The sequence below is a fragment of the Microtus oregoni genome, unplaced genomic scaffold (genome assembly GCF_018167655.1).
Source record: "Microtus oregoni isolate MIOR12 unplaced genomic scaffold, Mior012 000042F_ref0000377, whole genome shotgun sequence".
Lineage (NCBI taxonomy): Eukaryota > Metazoa > Chordata > Mammalia > Rodentia > Cricetidae > Microtus > Microtus oregoni.
In genome coordinates, this window is record NW_024543209.1 from 4881163 (window position 1) to 4893862 (window position 12700).

A 12700-nucleotide genomic window follows, 5' to 3' on the forward strand; every position below is an offset into this window, starting at 1 on the left:
TAATGCAATTCAATACAGTTAATACTTTAATCTAGTTCAGGTTGTAGTGGCCCCCAACCATAAAATTATTTTGTTGCTACTTTATAATTTGTTAGTTATGAATCATAATGTAAGCATCTGATATGCAACCCCTGTGAAAGAGTAATTCAACCCCCAAAGGGGTCAGAACCCCCTAGTTGGAGGCCTACTAGGCCTAGTTGGTCTAGAGTTCCTTTTAGAGTTTCTAGGTCTTACGTGTGCGATGTGGGAGGAGTGTTGCTGATTCGTCACCGTTAAGAACTGGTCTAGATCATTGTCCAGAATTTTCCTCCTTCTCCCTTGCCTTCTACCCAGACTGTGATGTCTTCTAACCTCAGGGAACAGGTGGTATCCTGTTTTCTTAACTTCCTTAGTATGAGAGGGGTGTGGTCCAGTCTGTAATTAAGCAGCAGGCTTGGCGAATGCGGCTTGTGCTGATTAGTTGTTTAGGAACTAGAGGGAGCCTTGACTGAGGAATTGCCTCTATCAGTTGTCTCATAGGCAAGTAAGTCTGTTGGGCATTTTATTAATTGTTATTATTAACTAATTGATGCTGCTGTGAAGGGACCTACCTAGCCAACTCCCACTGGAGATGATACCAACCCTGAGTGGGTGGTCTTGGGGTATATAAGACAGCAGATTGAGCAAGCCATGGGAGAGCCAAGTCAGTAAGCAGTATTCCTCCATGGCTTCTGCTTTAGTTCCTGCCCCAGCTTTCCTTTGTGATGGAGTAATTACCTGAAGTGTAATGTAAAATAAACCCTTTCTTCCTAAAGTTAGTTTAGGTCATAGTATTTGTGAAGAGAAAATCAGGATGTTCCTGTTGTTCTTCTACAAGAGACTTGTAGGCACCTGGGAATGAGCACACACAGTCACAACTTGTATTCTTCTGGGAGCTAGGTTGGGGCTGCTCCCTTCAAATGGCACAGGGTGTGTGGGCCTTCTTACCAGTCCTCAGCCAGCCTGCAAATGCTTCTTCCTGTTCTGTCACCTTTGCCTCACTCACAGTAGCTCTTACTAGTAATATTCCTCGGAATTGTCATCAACTGAAAGTTATTAGCAGGGAATGGCCCGCTGTTTACCTAAGCTTTGTCTTTTCTTGGAATTCTGTATTTGTATATGTAAACTTTAAAATCATTTTCTTCTGGATTAAGAATTGGATTGGAATGTGCCTTGAAATGTATACTGTTTGTATGTGAAACTTCCACAGAGATCACCTAAGACCATCAGAAAACACAGGTATTTATGTTATGAATCCTAATAGTCGCAAAATTACACTTTATGAAGTCGCAACAAAAATAATTTTGTTGGAGGTCACTACAACATGAATTGTATTAAAGGGTCACAGCATTGGAAGGTTGAGAAACGCTATTTTATAAAAACATCTGTTGTCAAGTTATTTAGATACATATGCCTAGAGATTTACAACATTGTTTTTGAGCATTACTCTAAAACTTTTATTAATATTGTATAGTTTTTGTGACTAATACACTGCTCCTGTTCTCAGCTGGCTATTGCTGGACGTCAATTACAATTGGTTTCCTTAATATCCAGTTATCCTTCAAAACTACCTAGCTAATTTTAAATGCTTTGAATAGTTTCTGTGGTTCTGTATGTATATAATTATACCAGTTACAAATGGATACATTGCCTTTTAATGTTTTACTGGTTATTTTTTTGTTTTACATTAAGTTTTATAGGATCTCCAAAACAATGTTTAACACAAGCAGCTCCTTGTTCTTGTTTGTAGTGGACAATGGCTTCGCTGTTGTTCACAGTTATTGTTTTGTGTGGGGGTTATATTGGAGTTCGGGGAAAAAGAATACTATATTAAGTAATTTCCTTTTATTACTTTACTGAATGTTTTGTGAGGAATGATGACTGAACATTATCAAATGACATTTAAAATCTTGATACAATTATAGTCAACATAGACATTTGACAGTTGGATTCAGTTTACTGTTTTCTAGTTTTTACACTTGCAGTTATATTTTATTTATTTCTGATTTAAACCTTCCCAGCTTCTGTTGGTGTTTATAAGATTTTGAAAATTGTGTATTGTCCTAGAAAGTCTTTATTATCAGCTTGATAAAGCCTAGAGTCATCTAGAATTGACTTAGCCCAGGACCTCCTGCCCAGAGTGATACTGCTCACTCCTATTATCAGTTATCAGCATAGCAGTTAGCATGCTGTATGTATCACTGAAGAAAATATTTCCCAGACTGAGGTAGCTCAGTGGGGAAAGTTCATATCTACAAACTTGAAGGCCTGCATTGAAATCCCTGGTGGCTTTTGTCTGTCATCCCTGTGGTAGGGTTTTAGTAAAGGTGGATCCTGGGGGTTTCACTATCCAGCCTCTCTGTCTAGTAAAATGGCCTACTCTAAGTTCTGTGAGAGACCCTGTCTTGAAAAATAGAGAGGATGACACCATTATTTGCCTTCAGTAACCATAGACTCTGAAGAGTACTTTTGATTTGCATTTTCCTCATGGCTAAGAATTTTTGAACACTTTGTTTTTATTGGCCTTTTGTATTTCTTTTGAGAACTGTGTTTAGTTACATAGCACAGTTTTGATTGGTTGCTTGTATTATTGTGTTTTAGTCTTTATATAATTCCATTTAATAATCTGTTGGATTATAGCTGGCAGTGATTCATTATGTAGATTGCTTGATTAATTGTTTTCTTTGCTGTATGGAAACTTTTTTTTTTTTTTTTTTAAATTTCTAGAGGTTCCATTTGTCTTTGCTGGTATTAGTTCCTGAGTGACTGGAGCAAGGCCTATTCAGCAAGGCCTTGCCTAAGCCAGTATCTTGAAATGTTTTATTTACTTTCTCCTCAAGCAGTTCAGAGTTTCAAGTCTTACGTTATAATATATAACGTTTTATATATTTGATATAGTTGAGGTTGAATTTTGTATGTGGTGAGAACAAATATTTAGTTTCACTCTTCTTCATGTAGACATTCAATTTTATCAAATGCCATTTGTTAAAGAGGCTGTCTTTTTTGCCTTGGGTATTTTTTGGCATCTTTGTAAAAAGACAGACAAAAAACAAAAATCGGTGGCTGTAGCTCCATGAATTGTATCCGGATCTCCCATCTATTGCATTGGTCGATGTGTTGTTGTTTTGTTAGTGCCATGCCCCTGCTTTACTAAGGCTCTGTAATGCAATTTAAAATTATGTATAGTGATAACATTCAGCATTATTTTTGCTCAGGATTGCTTTGAAGGTCTGTCTTAATTACCTTACACTTTGCTAGGACAAAATACCTGGCAAAAGCAACTTAAGGAAGGGATAATTTGTTTTGGTTCACAATTGAGGGTTATAGCCCTCGCCTAGTGAAGCCATGGCAGTAGGAGTTTGAGGTGGCTGGTGAAATTGCATCCACAGTTAGGATCCAATCGAGTTGAAAATAAGCGTCACGCTGAGTGAGATTTTTTTTTTAATGTTTTGTCAGCATTTTGCCTGTACCGCATGCTTTTCTGGTGCCCATGGAGGCCAAAAGAGGGTATAGGGTTCCCTAGAGCTGGAGTTATAGACAGTTGTGAACTGCCTTAATGGGTGCTGGGAATTGAACCTGGATCCTCCAAATACTCTTAACTGGTTAGCCATCTCCAGCCCCTGTGTGAAATTCTTTTAAATTTTTGATTAAGATGGATGTTTCAGTTTTTATGAAGAGTGGCATTGGAATTTTGATGGCGTTTACATTGAATCTCTAGGTTACTTTTGGTTAGGAGAGTCATTTTACAGAATTATTTCAATCCATGAGTATGGAAGGTCATTCTGTCTTCTCCTGTCTTCAGTTTTAAATGGTTTTTGTTTTTTAAAAGATTTTATTTATTTATTTAGTATGTATACAATGTTCTGCCTACACGTATACCTACAGGCCAGAAGAGGGCATCAGCTCTCATTACAAATGGTTTGAACCACCATGTGGTTGCTGGGAATTGAACTCAGGACATCTGGAAGAGCAGTCAGTGCTCTTAACTACTGAGCCATCATCTCTCCAGTCCCCCAGGGTTGAATGTTTTAAAGTTTCCTGGGTTGATGAAATGACACATCAAGTCAGGGTGCTTGCTGACAATTCTGAATACCTGAGTTCATGACCAAAGATCCACATGGCAGAAGGAGAGAACCAACTCCTACATGTTGTCTTTTAACATCTACCTACATACACAAAGATACATAAAAATAAATGCATAAATGAAACTAATGTAGAACACTTTACTTTGGTTTGTAACTGGAGGTTTCTCTCTTGCCTGCCAGTTCCCCCAATAGCCACTCTGAGGCTGATATTAATTACAAACTGTTTGGCTGATGGCTTAGGCTTCTTACTAACTAGCTTTACATATAAATTAACCCATTTCTAATCATCTGTATATCACCACGTGGCCTCGTGTTACCTCACATCTTGCTTCTTTGGCAACTGCTAGTGTCTCCCAGACTCTGCCTTCTTTTTCCCTGTATTTTTCTTTGTATTTCCTACCTAGCTATATTCTGTCCTGTCAAAGGTCAAAGCAGCTTCCTTATTAACTCGTGGTAATAAAACGTATTCACAGCACACAGAGCGGCATCCCCCATCATTGGTTAGTTGTTTTTTTTTCCAAGGTATATATGTATGTGTGTATGTATTCACCTTGGCTATGAATAGGATTATTTCCCTGATAGCTTTCTTGATATAGGAAGGCTACTTGGTTTTGTATGTTAATTTTGTATCTTGATACACTTTTTAGAGTATCAGTACTAAGTCTTCTAGTGGAGTCTTTAGGGTCTTTCTTTCATATTCATATATAAATTATACTTTGCAAATAAGGATAGATTCACTTCTTCCCTATTTGTGTTCATTTTGTTTAATTTTTGTCTTACTCTCTTGCTAAGACCATATTGAATAAGAGTGAGTTGAGGAGAAGATAGCTTTGTCTTAACTCTTGGTTTTAGTGGAAATTCTTTTTGAGTTTTTTACACCATTTAGTATAATGTTGTCTATAGGTTTATTATACATAGTATTTATTGTGTTGTGTTAAATTCTTTATACTCTCAGTTTCTTCAAGTTTATCATGAAACAGTACCTTCAGAAGCCTTTTCTCCCTTTTTTGGGATGACCATGTGGATTTCTGTCCTTGTCCATTTATATAATTTGTAATGTTTATTATAACTAGCCATCCCTGTGTCTCTGGAATTAAGCCAACTTGATCATGATAATCTCCTTGGTACTTTCTCAAATTCAGTTTGTAAATATTTTCCTGAGTGTTTTTTTCCCCTTTCCTTCCCCTCTTCTTCCTCCACCCCCCCTTTTTTTGTATCTTTGTTTATTAGTTACTGTTCTGTTACTGTGAAGACACCAAGACAAAGGCAACCCTTTAGAAAGCCTTTGCTTAGTTTCATAAGTTGGTCAGTTATCATCATGGCAAGGACTATGGTTGCACATATGGTGCTGGAGAAGTAGCTAAGAGTTTTACATCCTGATCCGCAAGCAGGTCAGCAGAGTAGACTGGACCTGGCGTAGACTTTTGAAATCTCAAAACCCACCCCCACTGACAAACTTCTGCCAACAAGGCCTTACTTTCGAATCCTTCTAATCCTTTGAAAGAGTTTCACTCCTTGGTGACTAAGCATTCAAGCCTATTGGGGTCATTCTTCAAACCACCACGTATGTCTATCAGAGAGATTGGCCTGTAGCACGATTAATAAAAACCCAGAGACAGAAATTGGGGTTCAGCCTGAAGGTCGGGAAAGCAAAACAGCCAGCTACTGGCTCTTACCTCTACCTCAATCTGAAATGGCCATCGAGCATCCAGGAATCTCAGAAAGAGACTGTGTGTCAGAGCTGTCTCCTCCCATTTTATATTTCTCTCTAGGGCTGGGATTAAAGGTGTGTGTCACCACTGCCTGGTTTGTAAAGATGATCAGTGTGGCTGTTTCACTCTGAACTTCCGGCAAGTTTTATTTATTAAACTACAAATGAAATATCACTACATTGGCCTATAGTTTTGATTTTTAATGCCTTTATCTGTTACTGGTGTCAAAATTTTTACTGGCAGTATAATAAATTGATACTGTTCTGTCCCTATCTTATGTAAGAGTTTGGGAAACATTTGTTTTTGAATTTTATGTAGAATTCAGCTGTCGGTCTATTTGGATTTAGACTTTGATTAGTTAACTTTTTTTTTAAGCTAAGCAGTTGTGACATTTATTTATAATGGTGGTGTGTGATGGTCAGAATAGTTATGGGGAGTTAGCTTTTTGTTCCTTTATGGGGGTCCCAGCACCTTTACCTGGTGAGACATCTCACTAACTGGGAATTTTGTTTGTTTTGTTTTTTAATTGCTGTTTCTGTCTCACTACTTCTTATAGATCTGTTTGACATATTCATCTTTTGGTTTTATTTTGGTAGGTCATACATGTTTAGAAGAAATTATTCATTTTCTTTTAGATTTTCCAATTTAGTAGACTGTATAATATTTTTAAGGTTTGTCATTGTTACCTTTTGAATTACATCGGAATATGTTGTAAAGGCTTCCTTTCATTTCTCATTTTTAAAACTGGGCCTTTTTTTCTTTTGGTTAGCTTGGCCAAGGGTTAACAAATCTTAATCTTTCCAAAGAAGTAACTTGGCATTAGTGATGTGTATTATCATTAGTTTCTAATTCATCAGTTTCGGCTCTGATCTTCTTTCCACTTACTGATGGTAGGTTTCTCTTGTTCTTGTTTTTCCAAAGCCCTAAGGAATATTATGAAGTTATTTGATCTCTCAGATTTCTTCTTATTGGCACTTAGAATGTAGTATTGGCACTTTGTGTATATGGACGTCAGAGGACAATTTCTGAAAGGCTATCACTGTGTGGATCCTGAAGTCTGAACTCAGGTTATCAGGCTTGGCTGTGGGTGTCATCTCACCTACTGAGCCATCTCTCCAGCCCTTACTAATATTTTTAATGTGCTTATGAGTGATTAATGTAGTTTGTTGGGGATCTAGGTTTTTTTGCTGGTTAATAGTGCTCTTTATTGCTATGGAATACACTGTATTAACATTTCCGTGACTACCTTACTTAGGAGCTTCAGTTTGGGCTTGGTTCTGACTATGTTTTAGAGTGCTTAGTGATTTGTGTATATCCGACTGTAATAACCTGCCTTTCCTTTGCTCTCCAACAGCTACATGGGAATTGGTCTTTCTGCTCAAGGTGTGAACATGAATAGACTACCAGGTACACTTGCAAGTGAATTACAGTATTGTTAGAGTCTTAGGACTGACATTTCTGGTTAAAATTTTTAAACCATACTGAAGTTTTTTTTAATTAATCACTTATGGATTCTAAGTGGAAGTTGAGTGGAGTTTAAATGTATTTAAATTTCATGTTCTTTTGTAGAACATACATAGCATAATACCTATGCTTTGTTTTTTTGTTATTGTTTTGTCCTTTTTAACTTTATATACTTGTATCAACCACTTGAAACATTTTAATTTGACTGGTTCTGTTGTCACCAGTCACATCCTGACCTTTAATCTTTAAAGTGCGTTGTGTGACCTGTTAAGAGTATAGATAAATGACAGAAGTAAGTTTAGGAGTGTGCAGACAGAAGGAATTGATTCTGTCTCCTGATGTTAAAAGTCAGGAAATTTTTTTAATGTAAAATACAAACTGACCTATACAAAACTACAGGAAATACACTGAGACACGAACAAATCAAGCTAGTACTGCTGCCATCTAATTATATTCTTATGTAACTTGATGTGCTTTCCCTGTGTGTTTCTGCTAAAAGTTAAGAGGGTCTTAATTGTAAGAATGTGTGTAAAGAGATCAAAGATTACATGACTTTTACATATGGATCACAGCCTTGAGAAATTTGTGGTAAATGAAAATTATAATCTAGGGCTGGACAGATGGCTCAGTGGTTGAGAGCATTGCCTTCTCTTCTAAAGGTCCTGAGTTCAATTCCTGGCAACCACATGTGGCTCACAGCCATCTGTAATGAGGTCTGGTGCCCTCTTCTGGCCTGCAGGCATACACACAGACAGAATATTGTATACATAATCAATCAATAAATATTTTTTTAAAGAATTATAATCTATTTTACATTAAAGTTTATGTGTGTTATTCATATTAGAGCAAAATTCCTTTGCTATATTAGCTAAATAAGTAATTCATGGAATACATGCTCCCACTTAGACTGTGTTTATGTTCATGTTCCTGGTAGGAATCCTTTCTCTTCAGTACTTCTTTTTAGTGTTCTGGGTGGTGAGTTTATTTTCCTTAATGCTTTAGACAACATCTTAATGCTGAAATTTCTTTATAACATAGTTCTTGAGAATGTAGGTGTACATTTGGAGGTTTATATTATGTGTTGTGCTATTCTGGCACAATCTTAAAACATTAGTGAATAAATGACAGCTGAGGAACTTTGTTGTTCATTGTAAATATACTGAACCTGTCTCTCTAGGTTGGGATAAACATTCATATGGTTACCATGGGGATGATGGACATTCGTTTTGTTCTTCTGGAACTGGACAACCGTATGGACCAACTTTTACAACTGGTGATGTCATTGGCTGTTGTGTTAATCTTATCAACAATACCTGCTTTTACACGAAGAATGGACATAGTTTAGGTACTGAGATGTTGTATTGCATGCAAAATGACCAAATATTGTGATTATTTTACTAGTGCTTGATTTATTTATTATGTGGTTCTGTTTGATGAACAGATGCCTTTTTATTCTGTTTATATGGATGTTAAGGAAGTGTTAAAAATTCATATCTTGTGAATGCTAACATCTTATGTACAGACGTAATAATAGAAGTGTTGCTTAGTGTTGAGCCGTTGATTCTAGTTACAGAAATTCCAACTTTGGTTTGAAAAAATTCTTTACTGGTTATCCAATTCTCTAGTACAATAATATCAGTTCTAAGAATAATGTGGGCAAATAGTTAAAAGAAATGAACAACTCAGTATTTCTAGCAAAAGATCAGAATGAACATAGTTAAATTAGATAGATATGCTAATGGTGACTGCTGAAGGATGGTGTCTGAGACAGTTTGTGGCACAGGACAATTAAATATATAACAGAAACAAAAGACACGGGCTAAAGTGTGTTAATGGAACAAGGGAACATTGCAAGATAATAGGAAATTAAAGACTTTAGCTGAATTAGGTATGCTCATTAGCATTGTGTGTAGTTAGTAGTTTTTCTTGCTTTAAAAATGTATTTTTATTTTACTTATGGGTACACATGGACGTGTTTGTGTGAATGAATGCCATGTATGCGTGGGTGCTGGAGGAGGCCGGATGAAGGCATGGGATCTACTGAAGCTAGAGGTACTAGTGGTGTGAGCTGCCCAGTGTGGGTGCTGGGGCCCGAACTTGGATCTTCTGGAAAAGCAGGAAGAGTTCTTAACTGCTGAGCCATCTCTCTAGCCTTCATTTCTGTTTAAATTGTAAGAAATAGGAAAGCTAGTAAGACTAACACTTTTAAAACCTTACATTTTTACCATTGGAAAATTTAATATGCTCATAGCAAATTATTTCTAATGGGCTCAAGTGAAGAGAAGCAAAAATAAATAACCTTAAAGGGCATAAATAGCTTTACTTGTGGATAGTAGTTTGAAAGGTGTCATCTTACCTATAATGGAATTTCTTAAATGACAGACATTTGTGTTCTATTACATAGAAGAGAATTCTGAACCTCAGTTTGCACTGCAGCAGTTTTCTGTAGTGCCCCAGCACAACCAATGGGCAAAGGCTTTGCATTTCTCTCCAGCCTCAGATTTTCACTTAGAAATTTTTTTTAAATTCTGAAGCGCCTCTTTTTTTTTTTAAATATGACTTAAAAGTTGTTACAGGTCTATCAAAAAAAAGTCTTATATTCTCATCCATGTATCATGTTAATGACCCCATGCAGATTATATGATAATATTAGTCTTATTCTTACTGCTTAAACTGTTTAAGATCTTAAACTTAAGGGAAGTCTGCTTTTAGATTTGACAGCTCAAAAATGCAAAACAAGACATTTTTAGAAAACCACAATTAGCCTTTTTAACACTAATTTTTTAAACTTTTCAGAGAAGAAATTTTATTTTGGGAGATGGGAAGATCACAGGTGATGTGATTTTTTTTTCCTATTAGATTTTCACAAACATTTAAATCAAACCTTTTCATTGAATAAGAAAGCCATTTTAAAAGGTAAGATGCTTAAGAAAAGGGTACCTAATGATGAAATTATGGTCTGATTTTCTGTAAATTTGAAATGTTTGATGGTGTGCATAAATCTAATAAATTTTGAGCATATAGGTAGTGTAATGATGGTTAATCAGGTCCTTTCAGTCAGTCTTGACTGTTTTTGACTCTTGGCTTCTTTGCTGTGTGACCTCAGGCAACCTGCTGAACATTTCTAATTCATAAAAAACCATTACCTGTACGTAACACATCAGTGTTTAGAACCACAGTAAGTTCTTCAGGGAAAACTGAAATGATATCTGAAAAGTCATAGTTGCTGAGCACTGCTGTTTGGCTGGGGTGTCAGGGCTGCAGAGGTGACACTGGTAAACAAGTTATTCCTGTGAACAGAACCTCTAGAATTGACAGCCAAAGCTGCTCTTGAACACAGCTCCCTGTTCATTTACATGTTCCCCATGGCTGTCGTGCAGAGTTGGAGAGTGGTGAAAAGCAGAAAGCGTTAACTAACTAGTTGACTGCTTTCAGGAAAGGGCCTCAGGATTTTGGTCTGGACTAGAGTCTAGAAGATCAAATACTACTCAGCTCCTGACCCCGAATCTTGCCAAGGGCATCTGCAGAGTTGTACAGTAAAGCTAGTGGATTAGTTTTCAAAATGTATTATTATACAAAGAGAAATGGAGAACTTTTTATTTTGAAAAATAAGAGACGTTTAAGTATAGAACTTAACTTGAAAAATTTAATGTATTTTCTTATCAAGCATCATTTGTTAGCTGAAGATAACACTTCAGAAAGCTTCTTGACAAGTCAGGAAAGTGAAAAATAAAGTTTAAATAGTTGTACCAGCTTCTTTATAGGCACTTTTTTGTGGTCTGAACCACACATGCTGTGGATGCTTACTTGGCAAATGTCTGAACTTGAACTCTGGAACTAATTTGGATTTTTTATTAGCATTCCCGATAAGAAACAAAAACTTTAGAAATTATTGACAAGATTTTTTGGTAAAAAATGTAAATTTGGACAGATTTATTATAAATACATATCTTTGAGAAAAATAATTAGGCTATATTATAAAAAATATTCAAAATGAGATAGTCATGTTTTGCTAAAATGTTCTCTTATTTTCTGTATTGTTTAATTTTCTGATAATTTTGGTATAAATTTTTATATTTAGCTCCCAACCACTATAAGTGAACCTAAATATAGTCAAAATATTTTGTATGGAATTACAAAAACAAAATACCTCCCAGCTTTGCTTTCTTTTTGACAGATGAACACCGTTTACTTATTGGTAAAAGTCACAGAAGCAGAGATTTATCGACCACAAAGCATTATTTTTACATTAAAGTATATAATTAATATATTGTTAAATAGATGTTAGATATCTTTTATCTGAAATGCTTAGGGCCAGAAACATTTCAGATTTTGGATTGTAGGATATTTGTATGTGTTTGTGTAATATATACATATATAAAATGAGATATCTTTGAGATGGAACCCAAGTGTAAACAGGAAATTCATTCAGGTTTCATATATGCCTTACACGCACACCCCGAAAGTAATTTTATGACCTACTTTTAGTATGCCTACATTTTGAATATGACCTATCACGTGTGTTGAGGTAGAATTTGACACTAATGGTTTCATTAGTTTCAGTTTAGAGTTGTTCAGACTGTGATATTTATATTCACTGTCTTTTAATTTTCTTATTTTAATAAGTAGAATCAGTTTACGGTTGGGTGATTTGCTGTTGGTGCAGCATAGCACTAGATACTCTTAGGCTTTAGATGCTTTTTCCAGCAGGAAAGATGCTGGTGCTGGGGGGAGGTGGTGCTTCCAGTGTGTGACTAGACATTGCTGTGACCCTTGAGGTCAGTGAGGTACTGCAGAAAGCCTCGTCTCATCTGTTGTGTTCTTTGTAGTTAAGAATGCTGGTAGACTTATGCCATTATTAGTATTTCAGCTGTATTTGGTACGTGGCTGTGTTGAAATTCCTGTTGAGGCATCCAGGAGCACTCTTCATCCTTCAAGAAGAAAGGGATTTCTTTTGTTTTGTTCTGTTTTTGAGATATGGTCTCAGCATGTAGCCCAAACTGGCCTCATTAAAGGTCCTTGTACTTCAGTTTCCTGAATGCTGGGATAACAGGCATCCATTACTATTATGTTCTGGCAAGAAACCGTGTTGTTTTAAACATGAGTATTATACTTGCTTTTGTTTACCTTTAGAAAAAAAACACAGAGAAAATGTCTGCTCCTTTCGCCTAAAGTGCTTTTTATTTATTTGGTTTTGGGAGACAGAGTCTCTTATACCACAAGCTGAGTTTGAATTTGCTGTGTCGCTCAGGATGACCTTGAACTAATCATCTTGCCTCTGTATTCTGAGTGCTAGAAATACAGACATGCACTATAATGCTGAGCTCCAACCTAAAATTTTGTAAAAGCTAAATCTAGACAAGAATTAAGTGTTGAGGTAGATAATACAGCTTGCAAGCGAAACAATCAAATCTGACACTG

The 12700-nt window shown here is 36.2% G+C and overlaps 1 protein-coding gene across 1 annotated transcript in view; it reads left to right on the plus strand.

Annotated features, from left to right (window-relative positions):
* Window positions 1-12700, plus strand: part of Ranbp9 (RAN binding protein 9) — an 82599-nt gene that overhangs the window by 35399 nt on the left and 34500 nt on the right. The window contains exons 3-4 of the mRNA XM_041632619.1: window positions 7170-7222; window positions 8457-8624. Of these exons, the coding sequence (XP_041488553.1) occupies window positions 7170-7222; window positions 8457-8624 (221 nt within the window). The remainder of the gene's footprint in view (window positions 1-7169; window positions 7223-8456; window positions 8625-12700) is intronic.